Here is a 24,094-nt window from a genome sequence, read left to right on the forward strand (position 1 = left end):
GCCGCCTCGGCAATGGAGGTACGGAACATGGTCCACTCAGACTCGATGTCCCCCACGCTACTTTTAGCCGGAACCTCTCGGCCTCGCACACCAGCTCCGGTTCCTTCCCCACCAGAGAGGTGACGTTCCACGTCCCAAGAACTCATGGTGGGTTTTATGATGGTGAGCTGGCCAGGTCCTTCTGCAGCAAAGCATTCACAAACTCTGACACTTCCAGGTCCATAAGTCGGTTAGCATGAGTGTCTTTTTCCGGAATGCTGTATTTGGTTTATGTCTAACATCGCGTTGATTTGTTACAGTTGTAAAAATTTATGTTGAACAGCCATGTGTCCAAACGTAAGAAACACAGTCTGGCGTACGGTGTCTGATTTCTTCAAATTGATCTTATATCCATTATTTTGCCATGAATATTAAAGCTTCTCTGTCTTCTAGCTGAAGAAGCAACGACTCAAGGAGAAGATTGAAGCAGATGTAGGGGCCTTGGTCCAGTTCTTGTTGGATGAGAGAGATTCTCTTCTGGAGAGCTTGGATGCTGAGGAAGCAGCCTCTCTGGCCGTCATTGAAGACAACCTGGAGTTTGTTGAGAGTGAAGTAGCAGATGTGGACAAACTCATAGGAGATATTCATAATCACATTGGTGGGAAGACTAACTTTGAGGTCAGTTGAACATGAAGGGATCATCGCAGTGCGTGCTGAAAAGACATTAAAAATCTGATAAAAATGGTCTTGTATACAGTTGCACCAGTTGAACCAAAATCTTTTATGAATACTGTTACTTTGTTTAACGTGCAGTAAATTATTAATAACATCCAGCATTACAATTAAGGTAACATCTTATTTTACTCCAACAGAGCCTTTCTGGAACATTTAATGAGTAAGTAACCTACAACTGAAGACCGTCATTAAAAAAAAAAAAAAAAGAGTATAAAAGGTTAACGTATTTGTTTTCTCTCCAGAGCAATACATCGCAAGTCTTTCACATCCCTTGAGCCGGTCAGTTGTATGACTGAATTTACAGACTTCTCAGGGCCTCTCCAACTCATCATGTGGAAGAAGATGATGCACGTTCTGCACACCAGTAGGTGTAGGCAACAGAAATGTTACCACAATAGCAATTTGTTATGATTAAAGGTCAACTAAACTTTCCATATTTCTCCCTGCATAGTGCCTCAGAACCTGACCTTAGACCCCGACACCGCTCACGCGAACCTCCTTATCTCAGACTTTGACACCAAAGTGGAGGAGGGACGGGTTCGCAGCCAGGAGCTGGATCTTCCAGGCCGCTTCAACCGGTTCTGCGGAGTCCTCGCCACAGCCCAGTACGCCAGTGGCCAGCACTACTGGGAGGTGGACGTGAGGGACAAAGGAGTGTGGTACCTGGGGGTGACGACTGAGTGCAGCAACAGAAAGGGCTTTGTCAATCTCACTCCATCCGCAGGATACTGGAGCCTCTGTCTGCAGGACCGACTCTACGCCAACGTGGAAGATGGCCGCATTCCCCTCGCTGACTACTGGAACTCGCCGCGTGTCGGAGTATACCTGGACTATGACAATGGCCGCCTTAGTTTCTATGATGCTGTTACAATGAAGAGACTCTACATGTTCGACACCTGCTTCGAGGAGCCTGTCTACCCCTTTTTCAGCCCAGGGAAGAATGACGTAGGGAGCAGGCTGCAGATATGCCATTACTATTAACAGAGGTGTGATGAGTAGGTGTTAAGAGTCCAACTCGTGCTTTCAGGTTAGCCTGTTGGAAAGACATCTTCTTTAGACATGCAGTATTGATGATGTGATGTTGCTTCCTGGGTGAACATTATCAACTTGGATTCCCCCCCACCCCCAACTTAGACACAAACTGTAGGCTCACACCCCTGGTTACTACGGTGGTGGATTTGGAGAGGTGCTTTGCTGTTTACATATATCACTGTGTTTGTGGGATTGCAGATGCCTCAGGTGTTCCTGGTGATTAAAGCATACTAATTTATGCTCTATTAACACCTGCTCTGCCAAACTTTGTTACATTTGCTTTTGCTTTCTGTTCTCAGTTTGGTCAGCTTGCCTGGGGAATTAACTTGAAATTCATGTTTCTAGATCAAACGGGTTAGACAGGTTTTATGGAAATGGTTTTATCAAAAACATTTTAAACTACCTGTATATTTCCTTAGTTTATGTTATATACACGCAGCTTCAAACTGTTGCCAGACCTACTGTTTATTTCCAAGTCCCTTTTTGCAGCACAACCTTAGTGCTGAAGACAGGTAGCCGTGAGGAGATACCTTAACAAATAAGAAATGTTTTATACAGCTGAGCGAATGACGAGCTACAAGTCAACGTGATACATTTCTTTGAACATAGCAGATCCTAATTAAGCTGTATTTCCATATATTTAGCCACTTAGTGGATAAATATTTAGCTTTATACATTCCATTAATAAAAAATAAAGCAAGAACTAGGATTTGACTGAAATAGTTATGGAGTGCTGAATGTTAGCGTTGTCTTCTTGGTTTTATTGTTAAATTGATTACTGCTGTTACATATGTTGCTTTTTTTTTAGTTTTTGTTTCTTAAAAGTTGAAACTTGTGCTGTTATGTATTTCTGTCTGCTACTACTTTTTTTTATTACTTTTTTTTTTCTTGGACTTGTGGTTCTGAATGGCCATGGAAATGGCAATTTTTCAAGTTTATTTTATTTTTTTCATTTTTATTTTTTATTAGACAAGTTGGACCTGAAGACACTGCTCTTTGATTATTGGAGCTTTCTGTTGCATCTCCTTTTCTCTCTCGCTGTTTTTTATCCATGACTGTACCTCTACGGGTTTATTCATGCAGTTTCGTTGACTTAATCTGCTTATCCATTTTAGGATTATTTTCAGTTGTGTCACAAACTCCAGAATCTTGCTAAGGCTCTTGCACTCTGTATGAATATTCATTCTATTTCATCTCAATAAAACAAAACAAAAAAAAATCTATATTTTATTGGTCTTCTTCTTAAACAGTCCACTTCATCATAATTGCGGTTTTGGTATATCATATTTTATATTATAAAACTTAAGCTTTTTAAATGGACTTGGCAATATGCCTGTTCTCGGTGTGTGTAGGATTATATTCTAATTAGCTATAGCTTCACATTTTCTTTTTTAAGCTGAAGTTGAGACTTTAACTACCTTTAAAATACTATTAAACATTTTCACTTACTATGTGTGCTATTGTGACATTTATTTGCATCCGTGTGACAACCAAAATGAGGTTATATTTTCACCTTGGTTGTTCTGTGCTTTTCTTGTCTGGCGTCCTCTTTTTCTTTAACCACAACAGACCGATCTGGTGCTGCTGAGTCACTGATGCAGAACATTTAAGGAGGAGGTGAGAAAACTGCTTCATCTCCTCCTGCCCAGGTAGTGACTCAGAGGCGGCTTTGCTGTTTATTGAGATGTGGGCTTAATGCAGTATAAATGACTAAATCTAACAAAGAAACATTACTGTAAACACTGTTTTGTCACTAAAATATTTGTTCAAGAAGGTCCCATTTAGGTATGATGCGTCTTTGCCATAGAGCCCTTTTCATTTAAAGTAATTGATCTTCAGGTTTATAAACCCCTTATTGCTATATGAAGTATTTAGAAGACATACATTGATTCTGATATAAACCAGCTTTTAAATAAAGTAAATTGCTCATTTGAAAATACAGCAGTTGATCATTTGCGGCTTATTTTCAACCAGTGTCAAACTAAATTTTCTTCTGGACTATGCTGAATCTGCCAAAAGCAGTCATCATAATTGAACTAAAGGAATCGTTCAAGGCACATTCGTGAAATAACAGAAGTCTGTTGAAATAAAACACAGTTTACACAGCATTTCTCACTGTTCTGGTTTATTTTTGCAACGATTTTCCAGGATTACATACATCTTGTAAATGCCTTCTGTCTGATCTCCTCTAGCATACACATATTTGGTAAATGTAGTGTTTTATTTAAATGTGCTTTAGTTGTTTCACACAAACTAGTTAGTGACAATTAAAGACATGGAAAATGAAAAATAACAGTGTGATTTATGGAGAAAAATAATTTGTCAGCACACAGTTTTCCAACAAATGAAAAACACAAGAATAAAGACAGTTAAACAGTTTTTAATAAACACACATAAAAAAAAAGGTTCTTTTTGGAGCCACACATAAAAACAAATACTCTAAACTGTCCATGATAAAAGTGCTGGTTATCAGCAACAATAATAAAATGACTGTAATGTACAATACACCTTTGATCATGATAAATGAACTGTACATACAGGCATATATTATTCTTGTAAAATGATAGAACTCTTATAATATTTGTTCTTTGTGCAATGTTAAAAAGCAAATTACAACAACACATTTTGGCAGAGGGTAACATCAATGTTAAACAAGGTAAGCTCTTCGAAGAAGTTAGAGGAGAAATCAGATTTCAGATGCTACAACTTATAACACATAACATCATGTTTGGCGGAAAGTAAAGTGTCCAATGCAACAGTTAGAAAAATAATTTGTACAACAAATCATAAAGAAAAGAAAATCGAAAATAAATTAAATAATCTGGAAAAATAAAATACAGCAAATGTTTACAACTTGGTTCTAATATTTCAGTCATTCGGGTGGCTACTGCTTGGCATGATCTCAGTCTCATTTAAATGCTGGAATAAGTAGGATATATACTGTAGCAATATAACATGGACAATAAATCCATATGTACACCTACATATGCATATTTACAATTACAGTAAATTCTTGATATTAACAGACAAAAGTGCAAAAAGCCATGGGGTCAATTTTTAGAAATCTATTTGGGTTATTACAACAGCAAGACCAGAAAAATAAATTACCTGTAGAAGTGGAGCTGGTTGGGATGTTATGCTTCATTAAATAAACTATAACTTGCATAAAAGGTAAACTAATGACTGGTGGGTCTTGCAGGATGAAAAAGTACAGAGTGACAAATTGACCTGCAGCTACACATTCCAAAATGTTCTGTTTTGTATACAGATTTAAAAAAAAGAAAAAGAAAGGCAGGATCAGCAGGATTTTTGGTGCACAGTGACAAAATTACACCTCTTGGGATTTTGAAATGATGTTCTGTTAAAAGGTTTCGAGCAATAAATATCTTCCCTGCAGCAGAAAACGCTCATATTCGTCATTTTGTTGATTAGTTGTTTACAGAGGCTGAAACTAAAATACACTGATTAATACAAACACTGCTTTATAAAGTTTCAGATCATTATTGCGTTTGCATTTTTGGATTGTATTGAAATAAAAGGATGAAAATCATTTACAAAGGAAACAATGGAGGTGGTTTCTCACTGATTTTCCTGTAGCACAAATGGACAAAGGCCAAATCAGAGTTTCTAATAAGTCATTTAAATGTTTTCTGTATATTTGCCCGCTGAATACGATTTCGACATTTGTTAAACGGGATATGGATAGAACAACCTTTGCCTTATATTGCCGTATTCAGGTTGTGTTGCAAGCCTCCAAAATCAACAGCGTAGTAATTCATAATCCCACAAGTTCATGGATATTTGACAAGAAGGAATAAAGAGAATATTGATGCTGTTGTCAGGACACAAGAAGTAAACGGCAGGCTATGTTGTGGGTCATGTTAGTACTCTAGCATCAACTAAAAAGGTTTAACTACAGTTAGCTACAGTTATTTAAGGTAACTGTAGCTAACACTTCGCTAGTTGTCAGTTTACATGCTGGCTGTTGCTAAAATGCTAACATTAGCTTATTGTATGGATTAGCATGTTAGCTGAGACTTCGCGCTTGGAGCTATGGCTAACAGCAGTGTTTTCATTTTATTTTTAGCCGGTTGTTTGTGTGTTGTGGGGGAAAAAAAGGTGCAAGAAAACTTTTAAACAGTAATAATTTATTTGCTTTGAACACTGCGTTACTCTCACCCTAAGTGTTCTGATCAGAGGTGCTGTATATGTCCCCATCAGTAGCCTGTAGCTTTCACACAGGAAATTTATTGGTGGTGCAACATCTCCAACACCTTCTATTGAAATAAATGTCCAATACAATGAGATTCACCCTATTCTCTAAAGATTCATAAATAAGCATTAGCATCAACTTCAACTCATTTGAGACCGTCTCCATGGAGTTGTTGGTTTTGGACCCTTTAGACTGGATGTTAGCCTCAGCCTCTGGGACTAATACAAAAAGAAGAACACATTAAAGTTAACTACAGCAGGTAAGGTTTTGACTGCTTGTAACATTTTTAAAGAACCTCACTACAAACTGTACTTAACTATAGGTCTACCTTCCTCTGAAAACATGGCTGGAAATAGTACATGCTTGTTTGCCTTGCTGTTTGCTGGAAAAGTCATGAATCTAATCCAGAAATTAGGTTTATCACAAAATGCCACTTTCTGGCAGGATGAGTCCAGGTAGATATACTGGCAGAAATCCAACTTATTTATCTTCTTCTAATAATATTTTTGCAATTTCTTTACCCTTCACTGAAAAGAAATGAACAAGGAACAGGCTGCAGGAACATTGCAACTTAATGACAGCTAGTAATGTGAAATATTAATTAATTCAAGCAGGATTGGTTGATGCCTTTCCTTTGCCTACTGCAGATATCTGTAAACTTTGAAGCAGTGATTCCCGGAGTCTGCAACTGCCACATGTCCATCTGAGGTGAGAGCGAGGCCCTGGGGCCCATAGAGCGGGTCTGCTGAGGTGTTAATGTAGGACAGGAAGGACCCTGTGCTATCAAAAACCTAGAAACCAAAAACAGAAGATTTTCTTTTAATTTTTTACAATAATGTAATAACTTAAAAAGTGCTCTGAAAAAGCATTTCAGGAAATGTTTTTTTTTTTTTTACACATTTCTTCTGTTTGTGTTTTTTTTTTTTATCTTTGTTTCAGATTGTGAAACTAATTTGAATATCACAGCAGCAGTTCACAAGCAGCTGGGATGAAGATTGGTACCTCCAAATACGAGATCATGGTCTTGAACCAGAAAAGGGTAGAATGCCTTCTCTGGGTTGAGGACAAGGTCCTGCCCCAAATGGAGGAGTTTAAGTGTCTCAGGGTCTTGTTAACAAATGAGGGAAAAATTTGACATTTTTAGGCGGGTTGGTGTGTCTGCAGAGATTCGAGTGCTGCTGACCCAATCTGACGTGGTGAAGATGGAGCCGAAAAGCTAAATGTTCAATTTACCAGTCTACATACTTTTCTCCTTTTATCTGTGGTCACGAGATTTGGGAAGTGACCAAGATCTAATCAGTCGTCAGGTTGAGAAAATACTACAAATGTCATGAATAGTTTTGATAGCTTTTACTCAATTCATTCTTTCATTATCTTAAATATTTAAGTATGACAAAAAACCAAAACAGAAGAAACCTTGGGGCAAATACTTGCAACCATTGCAATGTGGTAAAATATCTATCTATATATATATAGAAGAAAGCTTGCAGAGTATAAATACCTTTTTTAAGGTGTGGTATTATATCAGAGTTGGAATTTAAGGTAATTATTGTGATAGCTACATATTAATGATGATGAAAACAAAAATGGACATTACCTGTATTCTACTGTTACCCCAGTCGGCTACAATGATGTTTCCATTAGCATCCACAGCCACACCAGTGGGCGCGTTGAACTGACCATTGCCTTCTCCATGAGAGCCAAATTTAAACAGAAACTCCCCATCTGCGCTGTATACCTGCAACAAGTAGCAATAAATTCATACCACCAGATACACTCTCTGAATATGAAGACTTGCAGCGATCATATTTCTTTTACCTTAACAGAGTGATTGTGAAAATCTGTCACTATAATTTCATTCTTGTTGTTCACTGCGACAAAGTGTGGACCTGAACAGAGAGACGGAATCATACAAGTTTTGGAAAAAACAGATTCATTTTATTTTCACAAATCCTGTCACAGTTATTAGGCTGGTCAAACATGTTTGATCTGGTTGTTGCTGTTCATATTTATGTGAAACACTTTATGTACTGTTCTAAATTTAGAAACTTTTCTAAAATAGTAGTAAGGAGCAAGACTTTTCAGTTTGAATCATATTTTGCATTGTTAGTGCATGCCAACAGATTGTACTGATGGTTTAAAAAAAATTGCAACGTGGATTAGCTGTGTTTATTTTTGAGTGTTTTTCAGAATCAAACATTTGTTTTTCATAAAACACAGAAGGATTGTTGATTAACATAGACCACTAAAAAAACATCTGCAAGGTTCTGTGAAAAAAAAAGTATTCGGCCCATTACAGATTTCTTCTGGTTTTGTTTTAATGTCTTAAATGTTTTTAGTTCAATTCCACTACACACACCCTGAGCTTACTACTGGCTGACATGTAGAATGACGAAATCCCTTAAACAGTCTGACATGAAGACGGCTAAAAGACCTCAAAAAGCAACGCTTCATAAAATCAATAACTCATGTTGCCAACAGCGACCGTTAAAGGTCTTACAATAACTGGCAATTAGTCTTATGTCTTTGTTGCTGAATTTTGATCAACTCTGGTTTTAATAAGTCTGATGTTGTTTTCATAAATGTTGTTCTAGATTTATGAGTGATGTAAAGGGATACACACTCGAAGACGAGTGTTTTTATTTGTCACTTCAAAGTTATATTCTGTCAAACATAAGATGCGTCTTTCTGTTCACCGTTTTCTGATATTGTAGTTAGCAGTGGTTTTCACCTCTAGATGACTATGTTTCCTTTGGTAATTCTGTGACTCCAGAATAAGCCTCTGAAGTGCAATTGGTGTGCTTCTCGTCGACCGGCCAACGTCTCTTCCTGTTTCAGGTTTTCTAGAGAACCAAAGACTTATACATTTCTTTGCTACCCTCTCCAGACTGACAGATGTCACTTGCTTTTCATCTGTTCTTGAATTGCCTATGATCAGGCCAAAATGTGTTGCTTTCTGAGATATTTTACCCTACTTTATGTTGTCAGACAGGTTGTTTTTAAGTTATTTGTCGATTGTAGAGTTCAGACAAACAACCAGACCTAAGTGTGACAAGAGAAATTGAAAAAATAATAATAAAAAAGAGTCACAGTTAATTAATGAATCAACAATATTTTCACATTGCGTGACATTAATTTGATTAGTATTTCAAAATAAAAATTAGAAATTACCATTTCAAAGAAATTATTTGAAAATATCTGTCCATTATTAAAACACATTCAGTCGTGACAAAGAGCAAGAACTAAGAAAATCTGTAACAGGGCAAATACTTTTTCATAGCACTGTATTTTTGCAATTTATTTTTTTATAATCACACAAAAAACACACAATGTACATGACAACATGTTGATTCTGTCATTCATGAAATTGTAGCTGAATTTCAAGCAATCTCTGTACAAGTATCTTCATCCATCTTTATCAACAATCTGTCTTCTCTGGAAGTCAGACACGTGATCAGGGAATTGGGTTAGACAGAGGACACCGTGGGATTAAGGTCGCAGCAAGGCCACACTTAGTACTTACTGAAAACTGAGCCAGATTTATTAAAGTTTGGGCCAAGTTTTTCTGAATCAAGAACAGAAGGAAGAACAGAAAGAAAGAACAAGCACGTCATCAGAAATAAAGATAGGCGAGAAAGAAAACACTTAAGGGCAATCTGTAGAGCCGCCTTCTGTTGCTGCTGCAAACCAAGCAATGTCAGCAAGATGTTAAAGTTACAAATAACTTTAACATTTCATATTCCCTCAACTGAAGAACAAAACATATAGTGTCATTATTTACTTTCTCCATTGAGGATTAAAATACAGAATTTGATAGAGTAATTTTCCTCCAGTTAAAATAGATTTGGTTTGATCCTCAGCCTTGCCATGCATGGTCACAACTAAAAGGAAACACTGAATTCACCCTATGTCCCATAAAATAGGGAATGCCCAAAGTGCCAAAATTCTACAGACGATCATCAACTGATTAAAATATGAAGGCATTAATAGTTTATTTCATGTATAATTGATGCATTTCTTTTATTCATAAATACAGAAATATGTTCTATTTTTCATCAAATAGGTGCAAAATTAATTAAATTTTTATTTCAACTGTAGTAAACAATTGAAAAATACATATGTATATATACTGAGCAATTTAGCAAAATTGAGCATAACATGGTCTGCTAAAAGGTGGCAAAGAGTTTCCAATAAACTAATTGGTGTATGTAATGTGCATCAACCAGCATAGTGGAATGCATACACACCGTATTGGCAGCATTAATTTACTTCACCAGGCTTTGTGGCACAGGGACAGGTAACTAAACAACTTTAAAAAATGACTGCATCATAGTTGTATCCGACGCCATGAAATTGATCTCCGTTTCTTTAAGAACCTTCTTTCTACCTTTTCTGACACCTTAAGCACATCCTCCCAACAATGCTTCTCCATGCTGTCTGCTGATGCCGTTTACAACTGATCTTGGGAGCGCTGTAGCTTACATGATAAGCTCAGCAGACACATAGATCTACCAGGTTTTTCCTAATTGTTGCGGTCGTTTTGGGTAAATAGATGACAAATCGGAAGTGTCACCAACAGGAGACACCTGAATGGCTGCCATGCACATTCAGGTGTCCCTGAATGTGCACATTTTGAGGAATTCAAGGATTCCTCAAAATGTATAAATGGGCCAAAGCAACACTCCAGGTGGGGATGAGGGGATTACATTATGACATAATATACAGCTTAGAAAAGTCAATTCTGCATGTTACCTTATCCTACTCCCTGCCCCTTTTAACCATATAGTATAATCCATCCACACTTATCCTTGCAGGAGGACAAGGACCTCTCCAGTGGTCATCAGGTGAGAAACAAGGTACACCCTGCCAGTTCATGGCAATGTAGTACAATATATTAATTAAACACATTTCTTTACAGAGACAAAAAAAAGTGTTATGGCATTAATTTATGGAACCATTGGATATCTGTGTGACCAGGTGAATGAGAAACACCCCGTGAAGCTCTTTATAGAAGTTGAAAACTGTTTTCAATTAATAGAAAACCTACAACTCTCTGCGACAGATTGTCTGCAGCCCTATCTGTCAAGATTCAAAAAAGCTCTGCTGAAGACTTAGCGTCCCTCCTCACCTGCAAATTGTCTATCAGACGTCCCTCTGCCTCCAAACTTGGTCACCAGCTTTCCATTGGACTGAAAGATGAAGACACAGCAGGCTTTGTTATCCACAGTGATAATGTGTCCGTTTTTATCCATGGCCACTCCTTTGGGACCCATGAGACGGCCTGCACCAATCTTATTCTGTGGTAGAAGAAGACAAAAAGGATTACTGAACAAACTAAAATCCTGTTGGTTGGCTTTGTAGGGGTATTTTGTACAGGGTTTTGTTCTGTTCTGCACCCCTCTGTGTTCAGTAATGCTCTAGTTTGGAGACGGAAAGAGTTGGATTAAAGGAGGTTTATGGGTTGACCAAACCAAGCGCATAGAACCATCAATGAACAGACCCAATTGCAAGAATTAACCTAAGGTAAAGAAAATCCATCTTATCTGTCAAGTTGTTTTTGACAGAACTCTGCTGATGCCAAAGTCAATCCTCTCACCAATAGAGAGAGGACAAAGAGAAGGTGTAACCTGAAGCACAACAGCATGTTGGTTCTGAGTAAGTAAACAGTCATCTGACCCTGTCATAGCCACTCTTGCTCTGTTCTATAATTAAGGCTGTTTTCAGGCTTTGGAACCCACCGGGCCTCAAAGGTCTTTCTCCATTTGAATTTCTGTGCTCTCAAAAAATTCCTCAAGTAGGGATTTAGCAACTAAGATAATGCACTTTGAGTTTATATCTTGTGGACACAGAGACAAATATTTGCTACAAAGGATATTAGTACTAATAATTAGTTTTTTCATAAGGCATTACTGAGACCTAGATCAAAGAGACAGTGTATGATGTGTACCTTGAACTTGCCATCTGAGGAGAAGATGCTGACCCATCTGTTGTCATAATCGGCCACCACGATGTCTCCGTTCATGTCTACAGTGACTCCTGTCGGTCTCTGCAGCTGTCCTGGAGAACGACCTCTGACCCCGAAGCGCATTTTAAACTGCCCATCGTTGGAAAATACCTGCAGCCATTTGCAGAACTCATGTTTAACATAACATCAGTGGTAGTCTCTAAGTCCACAGTGGTCCTACACAGTTGCTTCTATGTGTCTGGCTCACCTGTATGCACTGGTTGTTGCTGTCAGCCACCACCACTCTACCGTTGCTGGAGGCTGAGATTCCTTGCAGATTTGTGAACTCGCCCTTTTCCCTTCCCCGGGAACCTAACGGGAGAGTTAAGCATTCAGTAATTGTGTTTATTATGAACACTCTCATTGTGTATGATTTATTATCGTTGACAGCCCATACTAGCATGTTCTTGCTAATTCAGAGCAAAGATTATTGAGTACTTCCCTGTCTACCAGGCAATTAGCGGTTTTGAATTCTGTTATTATGCAATTAAAACTTGAAACTCTCGTTTGAGGTAGGTAATGCAGCACACTGACAAAGTTGTGTGTTTTTGTGGGTTATATTATATTAGTTTGGACGTAAACAACGCATGCAACCAGTTTTGTGTTGCATCTACTTTGACAGAGAAAAGTATGAAAATTCTGCTTGTTGTTGGAAACATTTTTGTCTACCAGTTTCAAGAATTTATTAAGTAACTGTTATGCAATAAGAAAAAACAACTCATAAATTGCTAACCTTCTTAACAGGAGACATTTTGAAATATCTCCTAGAAGTTTGTCTTACCAACTCTGTAGATGAGCTCATCCTCAATGGGGTTCTCCTTTTTCTTGGTGGTGCTGTACATGCTGGAAGGCCGTCGCACCGCTTTCTGACGGATGTGGCCACCTGTCCCGCTCGGGGACTTCACCCTCCTTTTCACATCATCCGGAGACTGGGGCACGTCCGACGGTTTGACCACCCGCAGGCGGAATGGGCTGCCACGTATGGCCTGACCGTACAGCAGCAGGCAGAATGAATACTCTCCTTCGGAGCGCAACGTGTAGCCCACTTCATACGTTCCATTCTTGTTGTCCGTTATTTCTACTTCTGCAGCTCTGTTACCGTCAGCCGACAATATCTCAGCCTTTAAAACAGCATTTCCTGTCCTCACCAACTCTCCATCCTATAAATAATGACAACAATTACTATGGATCTCATTGTAAAGAGACAATTTCAGTGTAAGTATATATGTAAAGTGTAAATAAAAATTTTAATATATAGCTAAAAAGTAAAGGCAAATGTATCTGGTGGCAATAAACTTGATTTGGTAGAGTGCCTTACATTCATAACCCCAAAGAACTCACATTTTGCCCCAAACTTAATTCTATTTGAGCAGTCAACAACTCCCTGACTGCCCTGTAATGTTCAGATTAATCCATGCTTAACCACACCAGAACAAAAAGGATGACTTAAATTCTTCAAAGGTCTAGTAATGAGTCAATTATTTGATTCAGGTGCATTGGAGTTCATGCAAAGGAAAAGAATACGTAGTTTTCAAAATGTTTGACGGCTACATATTTGAAAATATGCTTAGCACTTGCATTAAGCAATTTCTACTCTGACACTCAAACAAAATCTAGTTTGCTGTAGATTCCAGCTAAATAGCAGAGCACTAGAATGTATAAAACTTTTATGAAATATAAATATTGCTACCCATGGATACATTTTTGGAACTTCTTAATGCACTGTTTGGTCGTTAAAACATCTGAACATCTAAAAGAGCACCGTCAAGCCATCAACCGAAAATGGAAAGAGTATGAGACAACTGCAAAGTTACTAAGATATGGCTATCCACCTAAATGGACTGGCAGGACAAAGACAGCATTCATCAAAAAGCAACAAAAAGTCTCTAGGAGCTACAGTGGTCCACAGCTCAGCTTAAGTGGGGTGTTTATCAGGAGAGTGTGAAGAAGTTCCTGCTGACAGACGTAAAAATAAGTCTTGCATCCTGCAAGTCATGTGTGACAGAAGGCAAACAGAATGTCTGGTCAGACAAGACTTAAAATAAAACCTATGTATCCTTTTTCTTTCAAGCACTGCTTTGTGTCGGTTTTCTATTTAAAATCTCAAGTGAATCTGTGGTTGTAATACGACAAAATATAACAAAACTTCACTGTAAAATACCTTTAAAAGGCACTATAAAACACTTTAAGAGAGGAAAGCAGCATTCCAAATGATAACGGTGCACTAAAACCTCAAAATAAAAAAAAATAAAAAAAGTCAGTACTTTGTCTTTTGTTGTCACAGTAATGGTTTGGTGCTGCCCAGTAGCTGCATGTCTCAGTCCCTCCCCTGTGGCGACAGACATGTGTGCCACGGCTGATGTTGTGAGGAGAACGCCCAGGTTCTGGATGGAGCGCCGCAGGCCTTCAGTCTCCACCTGGAGAACACAACCGCTGCTTTAATCAACGCATAAGTGTTACAGCGGTTGGTGCTGCTGGTGATTAAAATGATGAGTTTGAATCATAGCAAACAGCAGATAGTACCTGACAGTCTAGATGTGCGTTCTGATGTGGCTTCTCTGGAAAGTCGTGTCTGGCCAGAGCTGTGACCCGCTCACTCATCTGCTTCTGAACCAGTAGCACCTACACTTACAAAACATAAACCATTTTCTTCCTTTAAAAAAAAATGCAACATCCACTACTATATTTGATTTCCTGATTAGCTGGCTTATGAGTAGCCAGAAAATGATATTTTATGAGTCCACCTCAGTTGCATTCCCATGGCTGAGAGCCTGCTCTGTGAAGCTACAGCTGCTCTGGATGTGTTCCTTCCCCTGGAGAAGAGAGGAAAGCTGGGCATGGAGGACCTGCATTTAAAAAAAGTGGAAAATGGGTTGACAAGACCAGAGAGCGAGAACTTAAAAAAAAAGAAAAAGAAGCAATAACTGCATGTCTGAAAGTGTATGAAATGGACCTTTTGCTTGGAGCTGCAGATGTTCTCCAAGTCTGTGATGAGGGCTGTCTTACGGTGATGCAGCACCCGCTCCAGCTCTTCAAACGTACTGTTGATCTCTGCTACTGCTTCGGTTTTTCTTTCATTTAGCTGACGCGAGATCTCGCTCACCAGCTCAACAGCTGCTGTCAGCTGAGGAAGTCTACAAAACAACCAATGGAAAGGCTTTCATTAAGATATTTTTCAGCTGACCTTAAAAATATGTCTAAAATTTAAAAGTAAAATTTTAAAACTTCCTTTCTAGGATGATACTCTGTAAGAAATTAAATCACTGCATGAAGGGGCAAAGCTAAAATCCCCCTCAAAGATCAAGTTCTGACCTGCTGTGAATGGCATCAAGCTGTGTTTTGAGCACAGCTTTGTGCTGCTCCACTACATCCCGCAGAGGAACAGTCATATGATCCCGGTGCTCGCCCTCGGTGCAGTCCAAACACATGGCTGTCTCACAAGACTCGCAGTAGAACTCCATCACCTGCAGGTGGAGCCAAACTTAATCATAATCTCTCACTAAGCATCGCAAGATATCAATATTTCACATTCCTTTCACTTTATCTAAAGCACCAAATAAGACAATTTAGGACCTTTTAGCGAGCAGAGAAGGATTTCCTACCTTTCCTTCATGGTTTGGGCAGCAAAGAGGCTTCCCTGCTACCGCAGCGCTGACCGACTCTAACACACTACAGGCCTCGGGCCGAGAACACTCCGGCTCACGCTGCAGGACCTAACACAACACATTACCATCCTCATTATAAGTTATTTTTAATAATCATGTCTGTGAATACCCCTTTCTTTTAAATCCATTGTGTTGTGAAATTACACAATGGTATTTACAGTCAGTTTAAATCATCTTAAAGTGTTTTTAATCCATGACAAACATTTACTTTTTAAACTTCCAGTAACTGTTAATTAAACTCTCAAAAGATGTGATCTTAAAAAAAACCTCCCAGAGTCTTCAGAATGACCTCAGTCTGGAAGAATGTCCTCCCTCCCTCTCACAATGTCTTTCCAATTAAATGCAGCTCGGAAAAAAAAGCTCACACAGGTAATACATATTCAGGTTTTATTCATTTGTTCTAATCTTTTATGTTCAACATATAAATAACAGGTGTGCTTGTATCTGACTAGCATTTTTGCAGTATATATGTATTGTGTAATGCCTCATCTGTGGTATCGACAGATTCTGTGATATAAAATGTAATGTAGGACCAGACCTCCATGAGATTAGTGATGAAGAAGTTGTTCTGCAGAGCTCCCACTCCTTTCTCAGGCAGGATGGATGTTTGTCGACACACAGGACACGAGAGTGTCAGAGACTCTGGAGGAATGTAATTCTGGAGGCAGCTACAGGGAGAAAGTTAACAAGTGTGTAACTTGATATAACATTAACAGAGATATTCCTGTAAAAATTAAAAGGATGTTTTATTGTGAAGAGAGACCAAATGAATGCATTCCATCTTAATGAGGCATTTTAGACTGAGTTTTTGTAATTGTGTCTATAAAAACAAAAGACACTCTCCATTTCTAAAGAAGGCCTCTCTGAGGAGTCAACAATGTTGAGCTGTTGTTTTGTGTTTAGGGATTTGAATTAGATGTGGTGCTAACAAGAATTTCACAGTTAACAGGATCTGATGCAGGAACCACAACCACAGAAGAAGCTACAGTTCAACAAGTGTGTTGCATCCTTTTCTTTTCCCCCTTTCTTTTTTTCTTCTTTTAAACGCAACAATTAATAGAGACTGGCATTTCAGACTTGGTTGTATAACGTTTACAAATCCCAATGGTTACCTTTCGCAAAAAGTGTGTAGACAGGGCAGGACCTTGGGGTTGTGGTAGTGATCCAAACAGATGCTGCAAACCAGGAACTGCTTGTCTATCTGACGCACCACAGGGCTGGAGCTCCCAGCCTCACGCTTGGCCATAGCAGTGGACATTTAAAGCCACAGAGAATGACAGCAGTCAACCTGCGGGGATAGAAAAATATAAAATAAATCAAACAAGATGCTCAGATTCTACACTCTGCTTTCCTATTAGGTGTGAAATTTAGGGCTTCATTCACGTCGTATCAGAAACTGAAGTACAGAAATACTTATAATTACAAGATTTTTTAAAAGTGTTTTTGTTATGCTGGGATTTATAAGTTAAAGCCAAAAAAACATTTAGCAGGCGAGATAGGAGTCTGAGTGAACACTGAGTATGTAAAAAAAAAAGCAGTAATACCAAAGAAAAAAATTGTATCCACAGTTTACAAAAAGCTTGGAAAAAAAGACACAAAATAACCAAGTTAACTAATGAATTAGGGATTCTGGTTTGTGGATAAAACTGGTGATGGTTCAACTAGTTAGAACAAGTACACAGAGAAAAAATATGTTTATTAGAGATTAGGGGGGGAGATGCACATAAGTGGTCCCAGGATAAAAATGTAAAATGCAAAACAAAGTTGTTTTGCATTTTACTCCAGTTTGCAGAGAAGTGATTAAGGCCAGAATATCCAAATTAAGTAGATGGTGCATGTGACACAATTCAACAGCTGAGTCATGCTCAGAAGTGCCAACAGGGATAGCAACATGTTGTAAAAATGCAGCCACATTCTAACTTGCCTCACAGTGAGGGAAAACATGCCAACTGTTACCCAACTAGTACCAAATACTTTGGGCTTCTTAAAGCACATATATAAATATATTAAAACCAGAAAAACTAACATTTTGAAAGCTTGAAACATGAATAAATTACAATCAGCCCTTTTATAGGTTTTCAAAGCTAATCTGTATTGTAAAACACACTTTGGCACAAAAGAAATGTTTTCTGATAAAGCTTCTTTAAAATGAAGTGCCATTACCATATGGATATGCCATGTGAAACCATAGTTACTCATCTATTACCTCAAAAGTATCCATAATAATTTCAGGAGTTTGATGTAAATGCTTCTTGTTTAACCAGTGAACTCCTGTTTTTACTGAAAAGAACTGAAGATCTGAACTATATTCACAAATTACCTAGTAATCTTAAAGAATATGTGCTTTTGTAAATATGGTTAAGTTCATTTAGACATGCATGTTTCCCACATGACTGCGGTTATATATTGAACATAGTTTGATTCAAACACTTAATGAAAGAAAATATTTGTCCTGAATTGTTCTGAAATCTCCACTCTGAAAGAGATTTTAAATGCCGTAGACACTGAAATGTAATGGTTGCTAAATCTTTGTGGGTCAGCAGAGCAACAGAGCCACCAGCTTTACATAATCTCATCTAGAAATACAGCTGCAGACCTGGATATTCTGCCTAGCAACACAAACCACTCACATGGCCCACTTCCATATTCATTTGTGCAAGCACAACCTTTATACTTAAAAAGTATGCCACCAGCAGCTGATAAAATATTTTTGTAGCTGGTCTATAAAAGAAGAATCCAATAAAACAATTAAACACCATGTCAGATGTATTTTTGTTTTGGACATTTCTTGTGGCTGTGTCCTTTTAGAGCTTTAGCCTGCACATGCATCTCGGTGTTGCTAACTTGTTCCATCCATGTGGTTTGGTCACATTTGCTCAGTAGGCCAGCATATATATTATTTATGTATCAGGCATGCACTCATTTCCTTGCTCAAAGACTAAGCAGAGAGCGGTTTGTGTCTCAACCCCCCAGCACGCAGGGCCTGGAAGCTCGTGCCCCTGGTAGGGCAGGATTAAACCAGACCCTGGGAGGAGAGAGGGGGCTGGGGTCTGCCACGCGCCCGAGTGTGACAGACCCCGGCCGGCCCCGGAAGACCGACCGGCCCCCTCTCACCAAGCGTATTGAAAGTATGCGGTAAGATTTCAACTGTTACAGTAAAAAGAACAACCAAGTTCATGAGCAAAGGTTGAGTTTGATTTATCAGTCCCCACCCCCCTCTGTTTTTTTTCTGCACATCTGTTGAACCTGAATCTAATGCAGCCCTCAATCCCTGATATCCAATCTGTACTCATGCCCTTTTGTCACACGCAAACATACAATCTTGGTGATTAAGAGCATAACTGTATCTTTCCAGTATTTGCAGAGAAGATCCAATGACATGCAGCCCTTAAAGTGATGGGGTTAAAGGTCATGTCTGTTCCTTAGTCATGAAAATGACACAGAACTTTCACCATGTGAGAACAGTGTGAACAAATAAAATGCTTAGCAGTTCTGCTCTTGGCTTTAAACTAAAAGGGAAGAGTTTATTTTTAATGAATCAGATACAAAGAAGCATACTATACACTGTGAAAAAGCATTTAGCATTTTATGAATGTCTTATTTGTTTATTTTTGTCACACTTAAATGTGTCACATAACTAAACAGTTAAATATGAGTGAATATAAAAAAAGCCGTTTTCATCCAATGTCATCCAAACCAGTCTGGCTTTATGTACAAAAGCAGTTGCGCCTGTTTTACATCATGAATTAACTCTGATTAATGTCATATTTTTGGAAAGCTGAGTTCAACTTCATTAGCCAGACCCTGACCCGATTGCTGCCCGACATGCAGAACGAAGAAATCACTGACAACAATATGTACGCTACAAACAAGACTGCCGACCGTCAGGAATAGGAGTGGGATACTACAGCACACACAATTTGATTGACAGCTTAGTTAGGCTGCTACATTCTTTTGCATGCTAAGACACCTTATCTAAAGCACATATTTGCCTTTTATACAGTATGAAGCATGCTAAATTAGACACTATCCAAATGTTTCAGAAATGATCTAACATTAAAATCTCATTATACCAAATAGCAAACACCTCTGCATGCCTCACCCTACAGGTCCCCAACATACATTCTGATTAATTCAGCTAATAATTATATGAACACTTAAGGGCACTCACAAAGCACTGAATCTTCATTCCGAGATGGTTAGAAGATAAAAGTGAAACAGGCATCGACATCATGGCAAAAGTAACAAACCCCATCCCGATGCAGCAGAACTCTGAATTCTACACCCTTAACTCCAAAGCATGAACTCTATGTGAAAGCGGGATGTTCAAAAGCAACAACACACATGCAACAAAGTCTTGACAGGACATGAAGTTTCATAAAAGGCAATTAATTCCCTTAAGCTTAGGTCCACAAAATACATATTTTTGTCAAAGCCAACATACATAGCAAGATAGGAACCATATGGATTTCATCAGGAGGATCAACTACTCTGATTGTTGTTGATTGATGGAGCTAAACATATGGGAATCCTTAAAGGAAAGCTGCTAGAGGCTTTAAAAGACTTGAGGCTGGGACGGAGGTTCATCCTCCAGCAGGACAACCCTAAATTTACAGCTAGAACAGCAACAACTGGTGTAGCATACATCTTAGGGTATAGTCAAAGTTCAGACATCAAATGGCAAACTTTGTGGTGAAAACAGTATGGGAAAACTCAGAAGGAAAAGGGTATGCCGAGTTTATTCAAATAAACTCCAAGAAGATTTAGGCTGCCATCAATCTATACATAAAGCACTAAATGAATAGAGTAAATGGAGTTTGACATCTCATGTATAAATTGAGGAAAATGAAATGTGGATTGAATACATTTCCATTTGGTGTGTCTGAATTTATTGGCACATGGAGAAAATAACAAAAAAAATGTCACTTTAATTTAAGCTTTCACTTGAAATGTTTGAAGCATGAAGAGGCATTTAAAAACAGATTTGATTCTTATGAAATGAATACATTTTCAAAACGGATGCAAAGGGAGCAAAGAAATCACATCCAACAGTTCTTGCTCCGCATCAGAGAAGAGGTGAGCACAATCATAGATATGTGTTAAATGCATTCAGAAAATTGCTGATATCTCCGAGCACTTATCCATGCACAGTTAAACTCCAAAGTGAGGCAGAGTTTTTTGATTTGAAGCTCTTAAGCAACCGTGACTGGTCGACTGTCAGACTCTGAAGTGATTGAAGGCGTGCAGATTTGAATTTAGCCTCTGCAGTCCAACACAGCGGGGTAAGCTAGATGCCAAGCCCACAGAGGCAGGACTGCAGGAAGTTTTTAAAAAAAATGTATTCATGAAAGGAAGCATCTTGCAGGGAGCCGTCAGTTGATGCCATAAAAATGATGAGTGTTTTAATTTCCCTGAATGATGCTCACTGTGAAGCAGCAGCAATGTTGTGCATGACCTCAGGCTTCAGTAATTCCCCCCCCCAAAAAAATCTTAGGATCAGATTATGTGTGTGTATTTGTGTGCGTGTCTGTATAACTAAACTGTTCATGGGTGTGTATTGCAATGCATGTGTTCAGCATTTGTTTTGTTGTAACGAAAAGCTAACACCCAGGCACACAATGCTTCCTTTCACTGTCGACTTTGTAGAACACAAAAGCTGCTCATTTTCTCTTTCAGAGCCAAAACCTCTGCTGTTGAGTTTATGCTACAGTAAAAGTCTTATTTTATGCGTACTCCTCCTTGTGGTTTACTGTATTTAAATATAGACAAAAGCAGTGCGGTGTTAACCTTACATTTTAACAGCCGAGTATAAGGAAGAAGAGGCAGACATTGTAAACGCAACGAATATTTTCTTCTGCTTCTGGTCACTATGATGCACCTGTACAACACAGGTAAATTCGTGCTGACGGCCTGTGCAAACACCCATACAGTCACACATGCAGACAACACGAACATAAGGCTAGAAAGAGTCAAGAGTTGACAGAGTCACTACCTACTGTCAGCAGAGAGGACAGCAGCCGCGAAGAAGGTTTCATAGCTGGTCCGTGAGAGTTTCCCTGAGGAACAACCGTACGCCCTGACTCACACGTCACTGCTCACTTTCATCTCCTCTCTGTCTCTTCCTTCTCTTCCCCTTCCTTTTCCTATTTCCATGTAAAATCATACGCACTGAAACAGGCTGAACGGAGATGACAACAGAGGGTGGGGCTGGGATTTTAAAAAGGCCCTCCTACTGTCAGAGCTGTTTACAAGCACGAGTCGACTGGTTACCCTCCTACTGCCGCGCTCTGATTGGCTGGGGAACTTGGGCTAGCGGGGACGGAAGATTGCGTCATAGGGCAACAATTTGTGCTAGTCAGAGGGAGTGAGAGTAGAGACAAAAAGAGAAAAATGTCCAATATAAGCTTGCTAAACTGCTGCCTCGAGATAAAATGTGTAGTTTTAAAATACAATGACTGTATAGGTCTGTTGAAAGATGATTAATTCTTGTTACTGACTAATCTTTCCTTCAGATATTTTTAAGGAAAGCATCTTTTTTTTTTTACCAGCAGTATAAGCTAGCACAAGAGCCAACACAAGCTAGAAAATAAAGGAGAGTCAATGGAATTTAATTACTAATGTCTCTTTTCCAATTATTATTAAAACACATTTGGACTGTAAGCCTCAACCCAACAAGCAACCAAGAAAAAAAACCTGACACGATTCACTGAAAGTGGATTTTCATTACACTATTTTTTGGAAAGGTTTTCACATCCCTACAACTTTTTTCACAACTTGTCAAATTCTGCAAACACAGTCTTCCCCGAATCATTACTGCTTTTTCCACTTGGGACAATTTCCTGCATGTTTTAGATGTGTCCTTGCATTATCAGACCTTTTATATGATAATGACGAAAGGTTCATTATCAGGAGCCTGACAATGAGCCTTTTGTCTGGTTCAGGTGTTGAACTAGCATACAGGACAGCAGCCATTAAGGACTGATTTTGGATAATTATTATATAGAGTCATTTTTCTGTGCTGTTTGTATCTATTGGCTTTGCACATCAAACTCAGTCAGATTGGACGGAAATCATCTGCGAGTATGAATTTTCACATTTGTCCCAAATTCTCAATTGTATTTAGATTTAATTCTAAATCACTTGAGTGTTTATTGTTTTTGTCTACATGTTTCCTCTATTATTTCCACACATTTAGCTCCATCCACCATCTTTGACCATGCTGAAGAAACACAAGATGTGTTTTGGGCTAATTTCTCAGCCTGTCTGCTGTGTCCCTTGGTCTTCATGATGTTTGTTCACATATGTTCTCCAGTAAACATCTGAAGCCTTCGCAGAACAGCTGCACTTATAATGAAATTAAATTGCACACTTTTACAAGGCGCTAATGTTCCGCCAATAACTCAATTTTGCACTCTCTGCTGAAGCACTGTGTCCTTATGATGTGGTCGGAGCATAATCTGGGCCAGAAGGTGACAGTTCTCACCCCATCAATCTGCCATTAATCTGTGCGGATTGAGTTCAGTCATTCCTCCTCCCCCGCACCGCTTCCTCTGGTTCCTCCCACACCTTTTCTAAAAATCTCCCAACACTCAAAACTCATGGGCCTGCAGACTGCTGCGGTGGGTGTAGCAGGAAGTCAGGGATGAGAGGATGAGGAGAGAACTCAGAGATAGTCCAAAGAGCAAGTAATTTGCTGTGGAGGCACCCACAATGTGATACTGTTTCAAATATTTCATGGTCTTCTAAAATGGGTTAGTAAAGCTTGATCTGGTAACTGGTATTTCAAAATTGATTTCAGCAAACAGTTTTTCTCCTTGATCGAGCAATTTGAGAGAATTTTATCTTTCCACAGTCATTTTAGGCATTACATCGGAAATAAATAATATCCCACAAGCAGCACTCCAGCCTTAATTTGTTCTAATGACTAAAAATAAATAAGCTATCGATGTGGGTTTCACCAAAGGGGTGAGATGGGTGAAGTAAAGTTTGATGTTGAGGTTCATCTGCCGTGTCTTTTGATTGGTGATTGGTGAGACTCCAAGATCCAAAATGTGTTTTCGTTCTCAGTCAGCAAATAACCTTAATAAGTTGGCAAGAATGGAATGTAAAAAGATTTTGCCTTGCAAAAATATTTAACACAAATACAGCCACTCTGTGAAAGCCTCAGAGGTTTGTTAGAGAACATAACTTAAAAACAAAACACACTTTTCATTCTTTTTTTTTTTTTTTGATGAAAAAAATTGGAAAACGATTTTGATTTACTTCCAAGTTTGCACTAAATTTTGTTGGTCTATCATTTAATTGTAGTAAAGTGAAAAACTATGGACAGGTTTGAGAGATATAAATTCTTTCACAACATTCTGTATAAATGATGAGAACTTACAGAGAAGTGTGTGAAAGGATATGGGAGGATTTGAGGATCCGATAAGAGAGGGATGAGGTGAATAAGTGGGATATAAGAAGCTA

General features: G+C 38.7%; 2 protein-coding genes across 7 annotated transcripts in view; one reads left to right on the forward strand and one right to left on the reverse strand.

The window, feature by feature from the left end:
• trim47 (tripartite motif containing 47) overlaps positions 1-2,969 on the forward strand; it is an 11,280-nt gene extending 8,311 nt beyond the window's left edge. The window contains exons 5-8 of the mRNA XM_008427273.2: positions 433-657; positions 852-874; positions 957-1,078; positions 1,166-2,969. Coding sequence (XP_008425495.2) covers positions 433-657; positions 852-874; positions 957-1,078; positions 1,166-1,695 — 900 coding nt within the window. The 3' untranslated portion in view covers positions 1,696-2,969. The remainder of the gene's footprint in view (positions 1-432; positions 658-851; positions 875-956; positions 1,079-1,165) is intronic.
• Positions 2,970-4,110: 1,141 nt separating this feature from the next.
• trim3b (tripartite motif containing 3b) overlaps positions 4,111-24,094 on the reverse strand; it is a 32,181-nt gene continuing 12,197 nt past the window's right edge. For 3 of the 6 annotated variants that reach the window (XM_008427270.2, XM_008427269.2, XM_008427265.2), the window contains 16 exons: positions 16,741-16,916; positions 16,167-16,296; positions 15,566-15,676; positions 15,276-15,427; positions 14,917-15,097; positions 14,708-14,809; positions 14,487-14,585; positions 14,228-14,380; positions 12,745-13,123; positions 12,172-12,275; positions 11,907-12,074; positions 11,088-11,256; positions 9,483-9,524; positions 7,778-7,848; positions 7,557-7,697; positions 4,111-6,750 (listed from right to left, as the gene is read on the reverse strand). In XM_008427270.2, the coding sequence (XP_008425492.1) occupies positions 6,598-6,750; positions 7,557-7,697; positions 7,778-7,848; positions 9,483-9,524; positions 11,088-11,256; positions 11,907-12,074; positions 12,172-12,275; positions 12,745-13,123; positions 14,228-14,380; positions 14,487-14,585; positions 14,708-14,809; positions 14,917-15,097; positions 15,276-15,427; positions 15,566-15,676; positions 16,167-16,296; positions 16,741-16,886 (2,301 nt within the window). In that variant the 5' untranslated portion in view covers positions 16,887-16,916 and the 3' untranslated portion in view covers positions 4,111-6,597. Of the gene's footprint in view, positions 6,751-7,556; positions 7,698-7,777; positions 7,849-9,482; positions 9,525-11,087; positions 11,257-11,906; positions 12,075-12,171; positions 12,276-12,744; positions 13,124-14,227; positions 14,381-14,486; positions 14,586-14,707; positions 14,810-14,916; positions 15,098-15,275; positions 15,428-15,565; positions 15,677-16,166; positions 16,297-16,740; positions 16,917-21,620; positions 21,852-24,094 lie in introns of those variants that run through there. The other 3 variants (XM_008427266.2, XM_017308620.1, XM_008427271.2) reach the window with 3 other exon arrangements.

Source organism: Poecilia reticulata, linkage group LG14 (assembly GCF_000633615.1).
Source record: "Poecilia reticulata strain Guanapo linkage group LG14, Guppy_female_1.0+MT, whole genome shotgun sequence".
In the NCBI taxonomy this organism is placed as follows: Eukaryota; Metazoa; Chordata; class Actinopteri; order Cyprinodontiformes; family Poeciliidae; genus Poecilia; species Poecilia reticulata.